General features: G+C 48.9%; 2 protein-coding genes across 7 annotated transcripts in view; one reads left to right on the top strand and one right to left on the bottom strand.

The window, feature by feature from the left end:
• The first annotated feature begins 11 nt into the window (after positions 1 to 11).
• On the top strand, positions 12 to 6,994 carry LOC122384731 (cytochrome c oxidase subunit 6B2-like). Of its 4 annotated transcripts, none has more exons than XM_043372427.1 (3): positions 12 to 80; positions 3,430 to 3,523; positions 6,736 to 6,994. In XM_043372427.1, the coding sequence occupies exons 2-3, from the start codon at positions 3,456 to 3,458 to the stop codon at positions 6,902 to 6,904; spliced, it is 237 nt and encodes a 78-aa protein (XP_043228362.1). In that variant the 5' UTR covers positions 12 to 80; positions 3,430 to 3,455; the 3' UTR covers positions 6,905 to 6,994. The 4 variants fall into 4 exon arrangements, with proteins under 4 accessions (XP_043228362.1, XP_043228363.1, XP_043228360.1 ...); XM_043372428.1 differs by lacking the exon at positions 12 to 80 and adding an exon at positions 105 to 196; XM_043372425.1 differs by lacking the exon at positions 12 to 80 and adding an exon at positions 115 to 209.
• A 383-nt stretch (positions 6,995 to 7,377) lies between these two features.
• Positions 7,378 to 18,210, bottom strand: part of LOC122384728 (DNA excision repair protein ERCC-6-like) — a 34,564-nt gene continuing 23,731 nt past the window's right edge. For all 3 annotated transcript variants that reach the window (XM_043372422.1, XM_043372423.1, XM_043372421.1), the window contains 11 exons: positions 17,530 to 17,646; positions 16,511 to 16,606; positions 15,650 to 15,856; positions 15,016 to 15,190; positions 14,550 to 14,658; positions 14,049 to 14,147; positions 12,668 to 12,821; positions 11,356 to 12,360; positions 10,844 to 10,963; positions 9,586 to 9,698; positions 7,378 to 8,930 (listed from right to left, as the gene is read on the bottom strand). In XM_043372422.1, coding sequence (XP_043228357.1) covers positions 8,384 to 8,930; positions 9,586 to 9,698; positions 10,844 to 10,963; positions 11,356 to 12,360; positions 12,668 to 12,821; positions 14,049 to 14,147; positions 14,550 to 14,658; positions 15,016 to 15,190; positions 15,650 to 15,856; positions 16,511 to 16,606; positions 17,530 to 17,646 — 2,742 coding nt within the window. In that variant the 3' untranslated portion in view covers positions 7,378 to 8,383. The remainder of the gene's footprint in view (positions 8,931 to 9,585; positions 9,699 to 10,843; positions 10,964 to 11,355; positions 12,361 to 12,667; positions 12,822 to 14,048; positions 14,148 to 14,549; positions 14,659 to 15,015; positions 15,191 to 15,649; positions 15,857 to 16,510; positions 16,607 to 17,529; positions 17,647 to 18,210) is intronic.

Below are 18,210 nucleotides of genomic sequence, written 5' to 3'. Positions count from 1 at the left end.
TTTCCATTTCAGAGTTTATATATAAAAAATAGTAAAAGATGATTTTGAGTTTAAATAAAACAAATTAACTCCAAATCACGGTAAGAAAATACGTAGTTTAAAATGTCACCGCTAGGTGCACCACATGTTGTTGCAAAGAAAAGTTTAGCAGACTCGACAACTTGACCCGACCAAATTTCTTTCGTCTTCTTTTTCGGTGGGATTTGCTGGTATGGGGCTGTTTTACTCTTCAATTTCTTATTTTGTGATTACATGGCCCTTGTTCGTTTCTGGATAGCTTGAGAGTGTTGTTTCTAACCGTTGTTGGTATTGCTGCAACGTCAAAGGCATCGTACTCTATTATTACTAGTGCGCCAGTATCGTCTGCTTTTGATTTTGCCTGACCTTTGCTCAATTGTCATTTAGTTTCATGATATTTTCTAACAAAAAACTATTTCTTACATATAGTCTAATGTGAGTGCTATTGTAAATTGTAATTGTACTGCGTAGTTTGTGTATCATGCTTTCTGGGTTGAGGAATGAGTTTGTCAGCAATGCCACAACATTACCTTTGACCTTTGGCCCTGTTTTATGGCATGACGCTACAATGTGCTAGCTAGGCTGCAGTATTTGTGAGCCATCTGAGATGAATTTGCCTCTTCAAACTTGGATGGCTTACAGATGATGCTCCAGCATTGTGAGCGTCTGAGTCTGTGGATGCTTCTGTGGGAGCCCAATTCACTGGTACCACTGGTACGCGTAGCATGCTCACACTGTAGGTAGCGCCTTGCTTTGAAACCGGACTCTTGATGTAGATTTCCTCTGCCTTTGTGAAATTGTGGATTGATAAAGTGTAGGCACAATGCTGCAGAAGAAAATGATTTATTGAAAATACAGACCACAGTGAGAGCAACTGAACACAGCCATCACAGCAACTCAAACTGAACAATTCAAATTGGTCTTGTGGCCATTTTTTCCAATTGTGTGGATATCAACATTATGTGGTTAGAGTAGACTTTAAATTATGTGGGCTGGTGTAAATTGGAATCATGATTGGTGTGGGTTGGCAGATATTTTAAGTCTGGCTGACACAGCTTATTAACTGTTGCCATGCTTTGCAATGTGGTTCATGAGTTATTGGTTCTAATCTATGTACATTGATAAATTATCGCTTTCGTTCAAATATATGTTATGGGCGCAAAATGACCTCGTAGTCGGCGCGCCCCTAACCCCCAACAAACAAAAATTATCGCTTTCGGAAAAAATATGCTCTTGTCAAACTCCTACACATCTCAGCTGCCATTCACCTCTAGATGTCTGTCAAAACACACTACAGTTTGGAGCATTCTTGGAATTCTTCAACTACTTATGTGCACAAGTGATGCATATCAGTCGGGGAAACTATGGTAAAATCTGCTATTTTTAGCAGTCTGCTATTTTTAGCAGAAATCTGCTAAAAATGGGTACGCATGTGACGTCATCGTACCCAAATATAGCAGATTTGGGTACGGCCCCATACAAAAGCAGATCTGCACCCTAATTGAAGCAAATGCGCATCAAATGCCTGGCAGATTCATGATTAGAATAGTGCTGAGGATGTCCTCTGATATTTTTGTTCAGATCCGACTTTTTCAAATAACGAATTTGAAAATAGTCGGATCTGAACAAAAATAGCAGAGATCACTCTCAGCACTATTCTCATCATGAATCTGCCAGGCATTTGATGCGCATTTGCTTCAATTAGGGTACAGATCTGCTTTTGTATGGGGCCGTACCCAAATCTGCTATATTTGGGTACGATGACGTCACATGCGTACCCATTTTTAGCAGATTTCTGCTAAAAATAGCAGACTGCTAAAAATAGCAGATTTTACCATAGTTTCCCCAACTGATATATGCACCTATATGCACAGCAAGGGTTTGCTACAGCAAGGATTAGTTGCACAGCAAGATCAGTTGGCTGAACTGCACATTTCAGCTGCCATTCACCTCTAGCTGTCTGTCTAAACACACAACAGTTTGGAGCATTCTCAGAATTCCTCAACTACATATGTGCACAAGTGATGCATATATGCACTTACCGGGTGGCCCAGAAAAAACGTTCCCAACTTTAAATCAATATTTCTCAGAAAGTGATAAAGATACAACATTGAAACTTCGAATAGTCAATGCGGCACACATTTTCAGTAAGTGGTGTGATTTTCATGGTGTTCGGTAAATTACTTTTTAAACGGTTCGTGTTTCAAGCATGCCATGTAAAAATTACTTTTTTGCTCCGATGTTTACTAAAAAAAATGTGAGTGAACGGGTCACTTTCACCCCGCGGCACCGCGGCCTAGAGCCATGACTTCTACTGGCAGCTAGTCTCATTGATGGTTCGGGTCTCAGGATGACACATTCCCTCAGGCAACCGCGATGGCTCTGTGCCAGCGGCATCGGAAGAAGTTTCCAGTTTTCTAACCATCTTGTGGCTCAAATGCTTTCCTGGCTGACATTCCTGGGAAAAGGTAGCTTTTCAACCAGTTTTTTTTTTTGTCATCTGCTGGCAATGTTGCTTTTCAATTTTCATAAGCAATTCTGTGGTCTTCTGGCAAAGGAACCAGTCTGCTTTAGTTTGTTTTCCTTATCCGGTCGATTTACTGTTTGATCTACTGAAAGGAGGTTAATCAGCAGTAATTCATGCACCGTGCCACTCCTGCTCGAAACACGATTTGGTGTTGAAGCGAATGGCATCCATGAGCACCATTTTGGCTTAGTATTTGAATATTTGGCACATATGTGTGACAAAAAATATTTAAAATAAGAACATACGTGTTGGTCTCATTCACGTGCTCTATTTTTTATTCTTTTTTATCATATAGGACGTCTAGCCCAATCATCACTATCGTTTGACATCGGCAAAAAAAGCAAAAACGTCTTGCTGAATTCAACTCAAGATTCCCAGCTTGAAAATGATGGTATAGTGTTATAATTTGGCATACCAATGCGCAAAGAAATGACGCAATCTTGATGAAAATTTTGGCTCGTTATTTGTACTCGAATTTGATATATAGGCCTCCAAAGTTCGGAACGTTTTTTCTGGGCCACCCGGTATATGCACAGCAAGGGTTAGCTACAGCAAGGATTAGTTGCACAGCAAGAATAGTTGGCTGAAATACTGGCTTTTGATTGAACTGCTGGGATACATATTCTGCAATGGAGTATGCAATGTAACTATTCACAGCTACATACCAAAGTTTTAACAGCACAATGTAATTTCTGTCTAGCTGCCAAGGTCGATATTTAAAGAGAGGTTGGCAAGCGGCTGGTGTAGTGAACTTCAATAACGTTGACTGGGATCGCCTCTATACCAGTTCACAATAATCAAACAGGTTGAGCCTCCCCTCCCATTTCTACTTGTTACTGAGCTGTATAGCTCATTTCCAACTAACCAGCTCTTGTCCTTTACAGATCTCAGCTCAAGCCATTCACACACAATGTCTGAGGTCCAGCAGCTGTCGACGGCCCCCTTCGACCCCCGGTTCCCCAACCAGAACCAGACCAGGTGAGTGACCTGCTGAAAAAGAGAACCACAAACCATTAGCGTCGCCACGGGGGGGCAAGCGGGGCAGCTTGCCCCCCCCAACCTCGGACCGGGCACCCCCTGAGATCGATACAGATCCGATGAGATTTTGGAGTCGGGAAAAAATGGGGGTACCTTTCTGAGAATGCCTGTGAGGTCAGACTCGTTCAAGCCAGAGTCGGAGTCGCAGTCGTCAACATCGTCAAAACACCGACTCCAGACTCGGAAGTGTCAATACTGTGATTCATTTCATGTTCCTCGTTGGTTTTTTATTACATTTTATAGCTGATTTTCATAAGTTTTGAAGTGCTGATACAAAATTTGCGTTCAAAGCGTGACACTGAATCTTCGGGCCTTTCTCAACTCTCGTCAAATGTCTGCGACAGACTCAAGTACCGTTCAAGTGCCACAGGGCTCATGACTGCTTGCTTTTCACACAGGCTCCGAAGGAGCTCCACTGAGCTCTAAGAAGCCTTCAGAGGGCCCAAACCGGCCTCTGAGAGTCCCACTGGTGTTCATATTCTCTGAGGGCCCATACAGGAATCTTTGAGGACCTTACACATGCGTAGACCTCTGAAGGGCCGCACGGATCTTTGAGGATACTTTCAAATATTTCTGAGAACCTTAGGCCTCTAATAGCTCAGCCGAGCTTTTGAGGCGACAGATTTTGCTGAGCCTAAGCCTGCAGTTTAGGGGTCACGACTCGGGTGTGCCTCTGAGGGTCCCAGCACATGTTTCTTATGTCCCTATGTAGGGTCCTTAACCCTATTCCTGGCGGGGGGGGGGGGCCTCAGGAGCCCCCCCTGAGGTTTTTTGGTTATATCTCCCAAACGCGTTGAGCTAGGAAGCTCAAATTTTCTGACTTTTCCTAAAAGGCTTCTACGCAACATGTCTGAAAATTTTGAGTTGATCTGACCTCAGGTCAGGTCACCAGAGGCGGTTTGGTGACGCTACCTCAGAAAAGTTTGCAATCACGCCAGAGCTAGAGTTTTTGACCGATCAATTTCTTCTCTTCAGGATTTAGTTAGGGTACCAGTATGTGCAATTTGTTTATCTCGGAATTTTGATATCGGTGACCTAAGGTCAGGTCAATTTCGCGACCTCCCCATTATAAGTCAATGGGGGAAAAATCAACTTCCTGTTTTTACCACTAAAACGGGTCGGAATGGCCCCATATACCATAAATGACTTCATATACGATCAACCTTCACTACCTTGAGGTCTGTTTTGCTGTTGGGCAGCTGTGAGGTCATGTGACGTCATCAAAGGTCACCAAAGGTTTTTGGCCAATAACTCCATACAGGAACAAGATGCAGACGCGTGGATGGTCTCATTGTGTTCAGCTCATCAAGACGCATCGAATGATATACATGATGACCTCGAGGTCACGTGACCTGAGGTCAACCTTTGACCTTGACCTTTCGAGGTCAACATATATATCATTCGATGTGGATTGACGAGAGGATCACGATGATGCCCTTAGTTTGTTCCTATCTTCACTAATTCGAAAGTTATTCGAGAAAAACTCTCTCCATATCTAGTGCCGCCATTTTGACTTTTTCGACCCCTGTGACGTCAGCTTTGACCTGACCTGAAAATGACCTTAGTAAAAATTGTAGATCTTGGCCGTGCGTATCCGATGCCGTTTACCGCTTGTCGCTATCTTGCTTCGTTCTCGAGATCTCAGGGGGGGGGGCCGAATCGCCCCCCCCCGCCAGTTTCTTGTCCCGGCGGAGCCCGCCAGGAATAGGGTTAAGGATTCGACACAGACCTCCAGGGTTCACACTGCTATTTGAGGGCTCCCTGCTCACCCTGGGCCTGGTCTCTTAGCGCCCGCCCACACTGGCTTCTGAGGGTCCCACCTTGGGCTCGGAAAGCCCTAAAGCACCACATATGTACACGTAACTATTTGGGGTGACCAGCGCCGATTTTCAGGATCCTAAGCAGGCTTCTGAGAGCCCACACTGACCCTGAGTGGCCTAAAATGGCCTGGAAGTCCCAAGCCTATCGCTAAAGGATCCCTTGCCGCTATGCCGTGCGAAATTTTGGTTCCGTTAAACGTCTTTTCTTCGCGTTTGCAGCGCTTCCCTACACACGAAAAACGAGAAACTTTTTGTTCACACTACACCTCCTCTCACTGGAGCAAAGATGAATTACTTCCGATTCACACTTCCGACATTCACTCTCCGCTGAAAGCCCTACTTAGCTTCAATCGGCGGCTGGGATAAGCCCTATGCATTTTACGTAGAACCTCTGCATGCATGCGTGAATGAAAGTTTCAGCAAGGTGATTCGCTTAAGCTGAGCGTTTAACCTTTTTATGATCATGAGCGACGAGCGTCTGCACAGGGGCTCTCCAGAGTGCGTCGGCAAGCGCAGCCATTGTGATTCTACCGGTCGTTTTTTGTTCAAAAATTTAAAAAAAAATAAATTTTCTGTAAAAAATGGCAAGTCATAGCTACAAGGAAAACCTTGTCACCATCGTATTCCTCGCACCATTGCGCGTTGAATGATATGTAAAATGAATGAGTAACGACTGGAGGAAGGCAAGATTTAACACAAAAGTTGATTTTGCCCCCCCAACCGAAAATCTCTGGCGACGCCTATGCCACAAACTCATCAGGGCCCAATCTTACAAAATGCCGTGAATGCGCATTCACAGCATTTGGTAACATTCAGAACCACTCCACATTCACTTATTCATTCGTTCAGGCGACATTCATAATCATTCACGCTATCAAAATCATTGGACAAGATTAGCTGGGTGTAAATAAAAAGGATATCTATTATCTTTGATATCAGTGCCGTAAACTCTGTCCAGTGCTGCCAAATCCTATTCACGGCATTGGTAAGATTGCGCCCAGGAGTGCGACGTTCGAGTTCTGTGACATGAGATAAGAACTATTCACAAGTCGAGGTAACGTTAACGGACCTGGCGGCTGGACTATGTCGGAGTTGAGTGGGCACAATATTGCCTGATTTTTGCACGTTGTGCTGTGGTCGTCAAACACTGAGCAGTGAGCATTGCATTGTATCCATCTGTATGGCAGACTGTTGGCCAGCAAGTCCGGTGGTTGCGAACATCAATGTTCATGATACCAGTGTCGTTAGTAAGGCCCTGTGGGCTGTGGCTCTGTCGAACCCAGCAGCTCAATGAATCTCGGACGCACCCGTGTAACGCCACACTGCCCGCAGGCACTGCTACTCATCGTACGTCGACTACCACCGGTGCATCCGCAAGAAGGGCGAGGACTACCCGGCCTGCGAGTACTTCCGCAAGGCCTACCGGTCGCTGTGCCCCAACTCGTGGATCGAGAAGTGGAACGACCAAATGGAGGCGGGCACGTTCCCCGGCAAAATCTAAACGGGTCGCGGGGCCGAGTGTGCTATTGGACAATGTGGACGTAATGGTTGGATGTGAATTTACACAGATCAATAGACCGATGTAACGGGTGCTGCGTGTTTGGGATCATGGGAGACGCTGCGGAATGTGCATCGATCCTGATAATAAATATCGGCTCTGGTTCAGGGTTGATTTTGGTTGTCGCTACCACAGCCACACCTGCTAGGGGTTTTAGTTGCGTTGATTAAGCTGCACTAAAGTGTCCAATCATAGGGCGTTCATCCATGCAATCTGATCGGACGTGGAAACTGGGAGAGAGCATACTGGGCACGAGCATCATTGCGGTGAATCGCCATGGCGCTATACACCTGCACCTTACGCACCCTCCTCAAAGGCGGTACCTATATGACGTAACCGACTGATTTGTGTTATTTGTTTTCCCGGAGACTGACCGCAACATCATCTGTCTCGGTTCACCAGTGTCACACACTAAAAAGAAAACGATATTTTATTGAAAAATACTCAGCAGCGCTTATCACCATATCACTTCATTTTATCATGACTCAATGGTGCTTCACATCATAGAGAACGAACGTCGCAACTCGCTTCATTTCACGTAAAAAAAGCCCTGCTCATTGATACCTCAAGGCGGCGTAATGAACTACAGTCATGTTTACAAGCACCTTCCACAGTCGAGAAAGAGTAACAAACGAAAAGCATGTTGCGTCATCTCGATGCATTTAGGATATGGAAAGTACCCTGAACGCGATTAAGTGAATAAGATGTGATGTGGACCCTAGTTTGCAAAGTTGGCTCGTGTACGAAATCACAAAGGACGAGGAATATAAGTACGCACAGATACTGCTAGAGTGAATCCCTAATCCAGTCTCCAAACAATACACAAGCAACTGGCAACTATAGATTAACTACGAACATGCTGATTTAGAAGAAGTACATGGACACCGATCGACAATCATACCCTAAGGAATCTTACACCACGTCACTTAGAAGACTGTGTATAAAACGAAGTATCGCTTACATCCCGAGAAGAAAGACAAAAAAAAAAAGAAAACATTCGAGGCAGTCTTAGGCAAACCTTGACACAAGCCGTACCTGTCTTGTGTAACAATGTTCAAATACGATCGCAATAACGTGAATCCGTAGCCTCCTCCCTGGTCCACAACACGTTTGCTTACAACTGCTGATCCAGGGTGACAGTTGACCATCGCCACAAAACATTTGTTCAGGCCGTTGACCTTCGCGAAACATTTTTATCACTGAATAACATTCATCAACATCGCTATCACGCATCATACATCGGGATTGAAATAGAGTGCACATTCAAATCACCATCTATCACACATTGTTGTAGGATCACCATCCTGATGACTGATTCACCAAACTTAGCTAGCCTCTGACACAAAAGACTCGTACTTACTCCACGTAACAATTTACCGCCCAGTACTCCATAGATCTCCACTGCGCCGCCCGCCCGGCACCTCATCGCAGCTCCTCACGAAGCACCCACCATCCGACCTTATCGGCGCCCCTCTCAAACTCGCATATACCCGTCAGCAGCGCCTTGAAGAGCGCACTCTGCTCGGGAGGCAATCGTGCCTTGAACTCTCCCAGTAGCTCGCTCGTACTCGCACGCCCGTTAGTATTCGTCTGAAACGCCACAAAGTTCCGAATATCCGCTAGTAGATCGGCGTGCTCCTGCGCCACTTCCACCGCCTCTGCGCCATCCTCGCCGTCGGCGCGGCGTCGGATGCGCGCCAGGAGCTGTGCGGACGAGAGTGGCGCGTTGTCGGCACTGGCGGCGTTGCTGAGAGCGCCCAGACCCAGTGCCGCCGAGCCGCCGAACAGGTTAGGTGCGGCGGTCGGTGCGAAGGTCGGGGCGGCGGCCGGGCGGGCAGGACGACGCGCGGTGTCCGGAGCGAAGAGGGCAGGTAGAGACGGAGCGGCCGGCTTCTTCACAGGGGGTGGAGGGGGAGGTGGCGCCGGCTTGGCCGCCAGCAGAGGGTTCTTCTTCTGACCGAAACGCGGTCTGCGGAACACAGAAAGGGAGTCAGTGATGTTATCATTCGGCTCGGCAAAACTTTGGTAACAAGTTCAATACAGACGTAACAGAAGAATCACAGGGAAAAATAATTCAAGACATTCATGGGAAGATAAAACAAAAAAGCGTCTCCTGATGAGAGTATGTCGCCTTATCTCCGTGCGCACTGTTAGGCGCCGCCCTATTTCAGCGGACGAGCTCTCTGAGTTCGCGATCATCAGGGTCAGTTATCAGGCGACCACTGATAACGTTCGCTCACAGGCGCTGAATCAACAGCGCGGTATCAATCGGCTCGGCAGTTCTGGTGAGCGATTGGATGGTCCGTAGCTGGAGATATTGTAACTTGTAAGCATATTAATTGTAACTTTTATATCTATGCTATCATACCCAAGCAAAGCACTGCAGATGAATGCTGAAAAGAAAAAAAGGAGCGAAAGACGGATGATGTCCCGACTTTGCTCCTTTTGAGTCTAAAGCTGTGCGACAGGTGCGTGCTCTTTTGTTTTGTTCAAACACCTAAAAATGTACACAAGTGACCCTGACGGTGACCGCTACATATTCAGGCTTCTGTCCTCATGTTCGGTACACAACCAAAGCGTCGATGAGGTGTCACTCCCTACCATATCCGCCACACAACGCTTACTTGGTGGGTATGCCTGCCCGTCCGCTCTGGCCGGTCCAGGTGGGTGTACCGATACCGGCGGCCCGCACCTCCCTCCTGCTGGCGCGCAGGGCCGCCACCGCCTCCTTGGCCACCTGTGGAGGGAAAGAGGGCATTAAGTAAGGGATGAATAATAGGACACGATGTCCTGGGCTACCGCCTCAATTGCCACCTCGGCTGGCGGAAGGAGGGCGGTTGGTGGGGACCAACGATAGAACATTGTGTCCGAATGTGCCCCTGCGATACTTTGGGCTTACTCGGCCAGAATTATTCCGACCTGTGACTCACAGTACATGCAGCTATAATACTTCCCTACCGCCCGGTCCCGTTCACATCACCAGTTTGTGTTACCCGAGCTACCTTCCTCTCCGATACAGCCTTTCACCGTACCCCTTTCAGACCAAAGCGAATATCCAGCATCCCAGCCGGGCTACCTTCCTCTCCAGCCCTAAGCGTAACCCCTTCTTCTTCTTCTACACGTCACGCCGTGGCCGCCGGGGCGGCCACGGCCGTGGCCGCGTCGACCGGGGGGTCGACACGGCCCACCCGCCGCAGAAACTCGAAGATGAGAGTCGCTGATCCGCCCAGCACATGCCCCAGGCTCGGCAGAGGTCCGCCCCACAGGCGGGACCTCATGTGGGCGTACGCTGGGCATTCGGTCAGCAAGTGTGCTACCGAGTCTTCCTCCTCGCAGTTCGGGCAGTCGGGGTTTGTCGCAAGACCGATCTCGTGGAGAGTCTTCCTTGTGAGCACTGATCTTCCCACTCTCAGTTGAGACAGTGTCACCTGCTCCCACCTGGTCAGGTCCTCGTGTCCGGGCGTGGGTGGTAGGTGAGGATGAGCTTTGGCTCGGGCTGCGGTCCACTCGGCGGATCTGTGGCGTATCGCCGCTCGGGCGCCGGCCATGTCCAGCGGGACCGCTGCCTGGCTTAGCTCTGCCGCGGCTCGGTTGGCTAGCCTGTCGGCGTCCTCATTACCAGGGATGCCAGCGTGCCCCGGTACCCACTGGAGGGTGACGTGCTTCCCGGAACACGTGAGGTCATGGAGAGAGGCCCAGATGCTCGCCGGTAGCTCCTCCTGTTGGGCTGCCTGCCCGCGCTGGAGCGTCTGTAGACACGCCCTGGAGTCCCCGGTCCTGCTCCACTCTCAGGCTATCACCCCCGCAAGCTACCTTCCTCTCCCATCTATCTAGCCCTTCACTGTATCCCTTTCAGACCCCAGCCCATCCCTAGCGTCCCACCTTGGCAGCCTCCGCCTCCAGCACTGCGCCGTCGTGCGTGCCGTGGCTCTCTATGACGTCATGGCGGACCGCTGAGTGCACGCCCGACTTTTTGAACAGCTTCGTGAGCACGTAGTCGTCCTGTCGGCACGGAGGACGGTCAGTTGAATGACATAGCCCGCTGCATTGCCCACAATGAAAAACGTTTTTCATCATATTGCGGCTGGCCCAGAAGTCGTAAAATGACACGGGCGTGATACTCGTAACTATCACAATTTGATGAAAGCTTGCTCCCTATTTAGGAAAAAAATATTTAGCACCACAACCAAACGATACAATAGGCATAATTGAGGCACTCAACTTTACAGAGTTCAGTGTTTAAATCCTCGTGTAAAGTGTTTAAATCTACGCTAATAAACAGCATTGCTATTCCTCACATTTCTGTTGCATCTATGCTTTTACATAGAAGCTCGCTCCCTTCCGCCCAATGACCCGCGCATTGAGCGGACCGACGGCCCCCACCGCAGACTGACCTGTGACCGGTCACTGGGGTCGGCGTCATCTGTCTGAGGCGGCCGGTAAACCTCGCTATCCACCAGACCCTCCACAGCGCCGAGCAGCGGGTCGCTCCGCCGCTGTCGTCGCCGGCGACGCCTCTCTTCTTTAGCACTATCCTCCCTTCTTTCGCCGTTTCGTGATCGTTTTCTTTCATCTCTTTCTTTTCTTTTAGTGCGGTCGAGGTGGCTTTCCTTGCGTTTCTTGGGCTCGTATTCTGGTGACCGACTGAGTTTGGAGTTGAATGAAGTTGTCACGAGTCTAGAGGAACTGCTACCCGCTACAGCTGCAGTCGATGATGATGTACCGAGCATCGACTGGTCTTCAGCGCGATCTTGGCTAGATGAGACAGGTGAAGAGCTTGCTTCGTCTTCAACTAGCTCTCCTTCCTCCACGTTTGCTATTTCTGGCCCTGTCGCCTTTCCGGTGCGTTCCGACTCCAAGACATCTTCCTTGCTCTCTGCTGCTAGGGATGCAACCGCCACCCCCGGGTTTTCAGCTTCCAGACCTGTTGGTATCCTCCCGTCCTCCATGGAAGCTCCATCGGTGTCTCTCCTAGCTCGCCCTGCGATATCTTCATTGTCATCTTTTCCAGTAACCTTCGACGTCACAAGACCGTCTCCGTTATTCACGGAGATCGGTTGTCCCTTCGTCGTCCTCACGGCGTCCTCTGAAATACCATCGCACGTTTCCTGGGAGCTTTCCACGATCTCTCCAGTATTGACCCCATCAGTTGCTGGTATGCGCCCGGCTGCATCTGAGGACCCGTCCCCTCCCTCCGACTCCCCACTCCTGTTCTGTGTCGTGCTCTTTGCGCTCGTCTGAGGCGCATAGCCCCCAGTGAACAGCTTTCGGTTCAGTTTGCGGGCTTTTTCAAGAAGCTTGCGTCTGCGTCTTTCGGCCTCGAGAAGCTTTTGTTTTTCGCGTTCTTTCCGCAGTTTCTTTTCCTTCTGACGCCGAGCCTCGAGAACGGCCGCATTCACCTGGGAATTGAGACCGCATCGTAAGCCAAACTGTCCATCGTGACAGCCACGTAATGTAACTCGTCCTGCTTGAAGCTCAGAAACTTTAGCAGCAAGCAACTTAACCCTCTCATAAAGTTCCTCCAAAACTCAAAAGTAACTAGACAACCATCAGAAGACATCAAAATACATATACAACTCAGCTGTATCAAAATACATATACTGAACTCAGCTGTATCAGCTGATGAGTCATCTCCTCCCGTAGACCTCGACATTTATACCCCACTCAACTCTATCTCCACACCCCCTCCCTCTCTCCATCACTCACCTGGCTCCCAGAGAACATCTCTGCTGTCTCCGTGGTCTGCGAGACCACCGGCCGCTGCCTGCCGCCCGCGGACCCCGCCGCTGATCCCCCATCGTCCTCCGGTGCATCCTCAGTCAGCGTGAACAAGTCGTGCAGGTCATTTGTCTTGAAGAAGCTGCCGCAGGAGTCAGGTAGATGAAGAGCGAGCTACCCATACCAATTGAGTTGCCGAAGCCGAACACATACAAATTGAATTGTCTGTTAATTACATAAACATCAATTATGTCAACTGTGATTGATGCAATCACTAGATGACTGAGATTACATTGTTCATTTAACACGCGCAGTGGAAGGGTTGCGAGTACTACGCCCAGTGGAAGGGGGGGGGGGGGCGGATGTCTCCCCCCCCCTAAGATCTCAGCTCCCACTGGAGCTAGAAAAACGAAATTTGGAGGGTAGGTGGGGGCCATGGGGAACTCTGTTGTGTGTGAATTTCATGACCCTAGGTCAATATCTTCAAGGTCAAATGAGGTCAAATGTGGTCAAATCTGCCATATTTGCGACTTTTTTGCGTTTACACGCCGATTACTCAAAAAGTTATCGGCTGATTTTCTTTTTTCTTTCACTATACGTAGGACCAAACATTTGTGAGTATGTATGGTGAATTTCTAGTTAATCCAACAATAAATATGGCAGTTAGAAGCCTGCTAAGGGTAAGATGTCGCCGGCTGAAGCGGGATCGGCCGACGCGGGAAACGCGGCAATCACAATTTTGTGTTTACACACTCATAACTCAAGTTGTTACCGGCCGATTTTCAAAATTCTTTGACCATATGCTTGCCTGTACATTTCTCAGTCTTCTCACCAAATTTGACGCGAATCTAATGTAATCAGCGGTAAGGAGCGCGATGTAAAGACGGAACCGTCCCGCCCCGGCACAGTCTACAATTCAGGCGGCGCGTAACGGCTAGCGCCGGCCGCCGCGCCGCCGCCGCGGCAGGATGTTTGACTTTACACCGCTATTACTAGAAAAGTTGTGAACCAATTTTCTTATTTCTTGCACGGGAAGATCCGCAATTCAATTCTGGACAGGTAGCCAAAATTTCACATTAATATTATGTTTGCAGCGCGAGTTATTGGCGAAAAACAGGAGGGGTGGGCGAAATCCGCCCCCCCCCCCTTCCACTGCGCGTGTTAATGGATGGATGTCAAAACAAGCCTATCTGAGTACATCACAAACATGAATTCTTGTAAGATTAGCCCACCATTATTGACATGCAGCGACACCTGGCTGGCTCAAAACGGGACACTCCTCTGTCCCTACGGATTCAGTGAGAAAATAGTCAGTCTGTGCCAAGTCCCCGTCATGCACCGTCCCCCGGCACACCTCCGCCAAGCTCACCGCTGCTGTTTGGGGTCCTTGAGCACTCGGTTGGTGAGGAACTGCTTGAAGATCTGCCGGTGGTAGATCTTCTCCTCGATGGTGCCCGCCGTCAGAAGTCTGCGGCGAGGGTGGCTCGTCAGGACCGGGCAGTAGTAGGTACAACTACACATCACACACATAATACTGTAATGACATGGTCCCTGCAAGGCCAAAGACCCACTACGATGGTGACAATTGCGAACCTGAGATCACAAAAAAAAAAATACACAGAGCAGTCGCCACTGCACGATGAAGACCTTTCCATCCCACCCATCCGCAATTATTCCCTCTCCAACGAGAATCTGTCATCAAAACCCCCAAACGTAACATACTCAAAACACACCGACTTCACATTGACATATCACAGTCCAGTATTCCAGATCCTCGTATATGAGGACACACAGAGGGACCGAGACAGACATACAGACAGACAGACTAGAGACAGACTAGAGACAGACAGCCCCGGGCCCAGCCTCAGACCTGTAGATGGTGACGTGCCGCCCCTGGCCGATCCTCCAGGCCCTCTCTCGGGCCTGCTGGTCAGTCGACGGGTTCCAGTCCGGGTCGTAGATGACGATACGGTTAGCACCTGGGGAACAAAGTTTATGTGAATAACAAAGCATCTTCTCGCTAAGCAGCGAACATGCATTCTTTGGGAAACGACGGCCAAGCGTTCCTAGCTGAAGCGTCAATTATAAGACGAATACATGCATCAAATGTCCCGCATCAACCACATTGGTACCCAGTCCTACGTTCTAGCCAAACTAAAACCCAGTTCTCTAAAATCGTACCAAACTGAAAACCTGGGTCTTGCACCAGATTGGCGTCCCTGTCTCATATCCCGTCACTTTTATTGTAACAGACTATCACCTAACTATCTTTACTGGCCAATTCAAATGATCAAATCTCTTCTTTACCAGCCACCCTGCCGCCTCATTTCCCGTACCAGTCAGGTTGACACCCAGTCCTCCGACTCTCGTGGTCAGCAGAAAACAGAAAATGTCCGGCTCGGCGTTGAACCGCCCGATCAGCGACTGTCTGGAGCCGACTGAAGTCGTGCCGTCCATCCGCAGGTAGCTGTAGCCGCGCTCGGCCACAAACGCTTCGACGATCGACAGCATCTGTCAGAAGAGACAATAGGGTCAGAGTACAAGAATGAGTGAGGGTATATTAAAGCTGTACACTGTACAGGACAGCTGAGGTTTATGATACGTAAGCTCTACAAAGCAAAGCACTATAATAAATGTACAGTGGGACACATATTAACAAAAAATAAATGATGATGGCTAGTGAATTGGACGATAAAAAACTGCACAGCAGGTCAGCAGATTCCGTTCAATCAATGTGTTCCCAATCGCTTCAAACCAAGGCTTACAAAGAAAGTAACTTGTTTGGACACTCATGCATAAAGCAGAGTACATACAATAAAAACGATAAAAGTATAACTAGATGGAACAAAGCCGACTACCCGGAACAGCGCAGTCCGCAGCTCACAGTCCCCACGACAGACGGGACTACCCCCGTGTCACCCACCCTATAACCACACCCCCCCCCCCCCTTCTTCCCTAACCGTCACCCACCTGCCTGCTCTGTGTGAACAGCAGCACCTTGTGCTCCTGACGGCGCCACATGGCCAGTAGAGTGGACAGCACCACCATTTTACCGGCCAGTCGCCAGTGGCCGAACGGCGCCGGCTCGTCACCCGTCTCACCGGGCCGCTCACCGCCGCCAGTCAGCAGGTCCGGGTGGTTACACAGCTTCCGTAGTGCCGTCAGACCCACAAATACCTGCGGGGCATGGTGTGCTGTCAGAGAACGACGCAGGTGCCGCTTGAGCACCGTGACACCAATTAACACCTGGCCAACACATAGGTGTCGTGAGAGAACGACGCAGGGGCCTCATGAGCGCCGTAAGACTAGTAAACACCTAGCCAACAAGTCCAGTTGCGGTGACAGAACGACGCAAATACCACATGAGAACTGTCAAGCCATAAACACCTGGCCAGCTGAAACCAACTGCCGCGAGAAAGCCCAGGGTAGGTACAGCTTGGCGAGACAGTTATTGATTGGGAGATAGTGACAGCCGCGGGATAGGGTCTATATTGAGATGGTGAGGCCAGGTCAGGAGGATGCCAAGGAAGGGTGCCAAGGAACCAGAAGTTACCGATAGTGAGGCCCAAAAGAACGTCTCTTATTGGCGTGTTGCCTTTCATATGGGTATTTGAAGTCAAGACATCATTGAATTTGTTGCACATATGCTACTGCATTCGGATCGTGCATATAACACACTTTGTAAGGCTTACTTTGGATAATGTTTTACCATTAACCATAGAACGCCCTGGCGACTAATCCTTAGGCTACCACATTGGGCAGACACCTGTTCAGTGTTCCCGTCTCTTATTAACGTTAAAAAATTCATAACGCATGTCCATGATTCCTTACCTTCATGTTGCCCTGCATGATCCTCCTGAGGCCATCCGAGTTCAGGTAGTCCTGGTACAACTGACGCTGCACGTCAGTCAGACGGCAGAACAACACCTGTAAGACACGGCAAAGACGATAGTCAGACGACAAAACAATACCTGAGCGGAACAGAATCAACGTCAGTCAGACGGCAGAACAACACCTGTACGGCACGGTAAAAATGACAGTCCCAGGACGGAACAACACCTAAACGGTACAGTCAAACAATCAGACGATAGTCAATTTGCATATTTACCTTATGGTAAATATTCAAATTGAATGTAGGTTACATGCATTACCTACATTGACATCTATACAACTTATTGTACTAATTCTTATAATACTCTAGTCCGTGCTGTTTCCTGAGGTTCTGTCTGGCAACAAGCCTAGCTTAGCCGGACGGAGCCAAGGGTTTCGGCAATAAAAATAACCTTGCAAGAACATGACCAGGCATGCTTTTCCCCACCTTGAGTATGAATGCGTATTGCGTTAATTACTAACACTGGTATAAATGATAGTTGCTTGTGTTGGTATAGTGGGCAGTCATTTTGCTTCACTTGGCAATGACTACTTTCCTCCTTTTTGGCGTACTTACTAACATTTTTTAGTAGTATTGCATGCGTTATATTTTATTTATATTTTCCACTTCTTAGCAGGGAGTGCCGCGACTTGATCAATTTATTATGTTACCTGGTGTTAAAGTAAGGTCTCTGTGCGTCGCCGGGACTGTGGGAGGGGCACTCCTGGTTACCTGATCATGGGTAACGGACTATCTTAGAAAAAAAATAGTAAGACGACAAAATTACAGCTAAACCACGCAGCTAAAACGCGATCCAGAAAAAAGAGGTGAGAAACGGCAAAAATGGTGAAAAAATATGAGCGATCAGGAAAAAACGGAAGTAACACCAGCAAAACTAAAAATGAACCACGCACTCAAAAGCGTACGCTACAGAAAAAACACGTTTTTTATCATGACAAACACTCATCCCTCTACTTGCCTGTTCGTTTTTGGTGGGCAGCTGCAGTGTCTGTTGGACGTCTGCCTTCATCCTCCGTAACAGGTAGGGCGCAATCGTGTCCCGCAGCACCTTGGCGCAGCGGTACGCAGTCACCACCTGGCGGCGAAATGGAGAGCCTTTAGTGTGAGAGGTCGATCACAGATGGCACAGCGGTAAGCCGTCACCACCTGACGGTGGACCAGGGATCTATCAGAGAAAGAGGTCGATCATACATGGACAGCAGTAGGCACACCGTTCCGTGCTTCTATCCTCAGGATACTGAAATCCTTCTCCTCCACGCCACACCCCCCTCCGGGCTGGACAGGCAACTTTATCTCATGCGGGCTGCTCCCTTGGAGCGGCACCGCTGCTCCCGAGGGAGCGCACCCCGTAGCCGGGTGCAGTGAGTGCCTTGGGGCTGGGTGGCCTGTCCCCTGGACGGGCTCAGCCCCGGCGACTCACTAGGGTGCCTGCCCAGACCAATGTCTCCCCCTATATCCTATCATCCTCCCGGCTCTGAAATGGTCTCAATGGACCGAAAGGGCCTAACCCAACAAAACAAAAACAAACAAAAAAGCAGTAGGCACGGAGCAGCAAAGCGATTAAGATAATAAATATTAGGAAACGTAAGATTAGGCACTGTATCGAATTCATTATGATCAGACCGGTTTCGGTGTATTA

Source organism: Amphibalanus amphitrite, unplaced genomic scaffold, assembly GCF_019059575.1.
Source record: "Amphibalanus amphitrite isolate SeventyFive unplaced genomic scaffold, NRLGWU_Aamphi_draft 000197F_arrow, whole genome shotgun sequence".
NCBI classification, from domain to species: Eukaryota; Metazoa; Arthropoda; class Thecostraca; order Balanomorpha; family Balanidae; genus Amphibalanus; species Amphibalanus amphitrite.
The sequence above is the reverse complement of the archived record's forward strand: the minus strand, read 5'-3'. Positions and strand labels throughout refer to the sequence as shown.

Coding starts and splice junctions, on each gene's coding strand:
- LOC122384731 (XM_043372427.1), top strand. CDS start 3,456: ATGTCTGAGGTCCAGCAGCTGTCGACGGCCCCCTTCGACCCCCGGTTC. Junction 3,524..6,735: donor CCCAACCAGAACCAGACCAG/GTGAGTGACCTG, acceptor CACTGCCCGCAG/GCACTGCTACTCATCGTACG.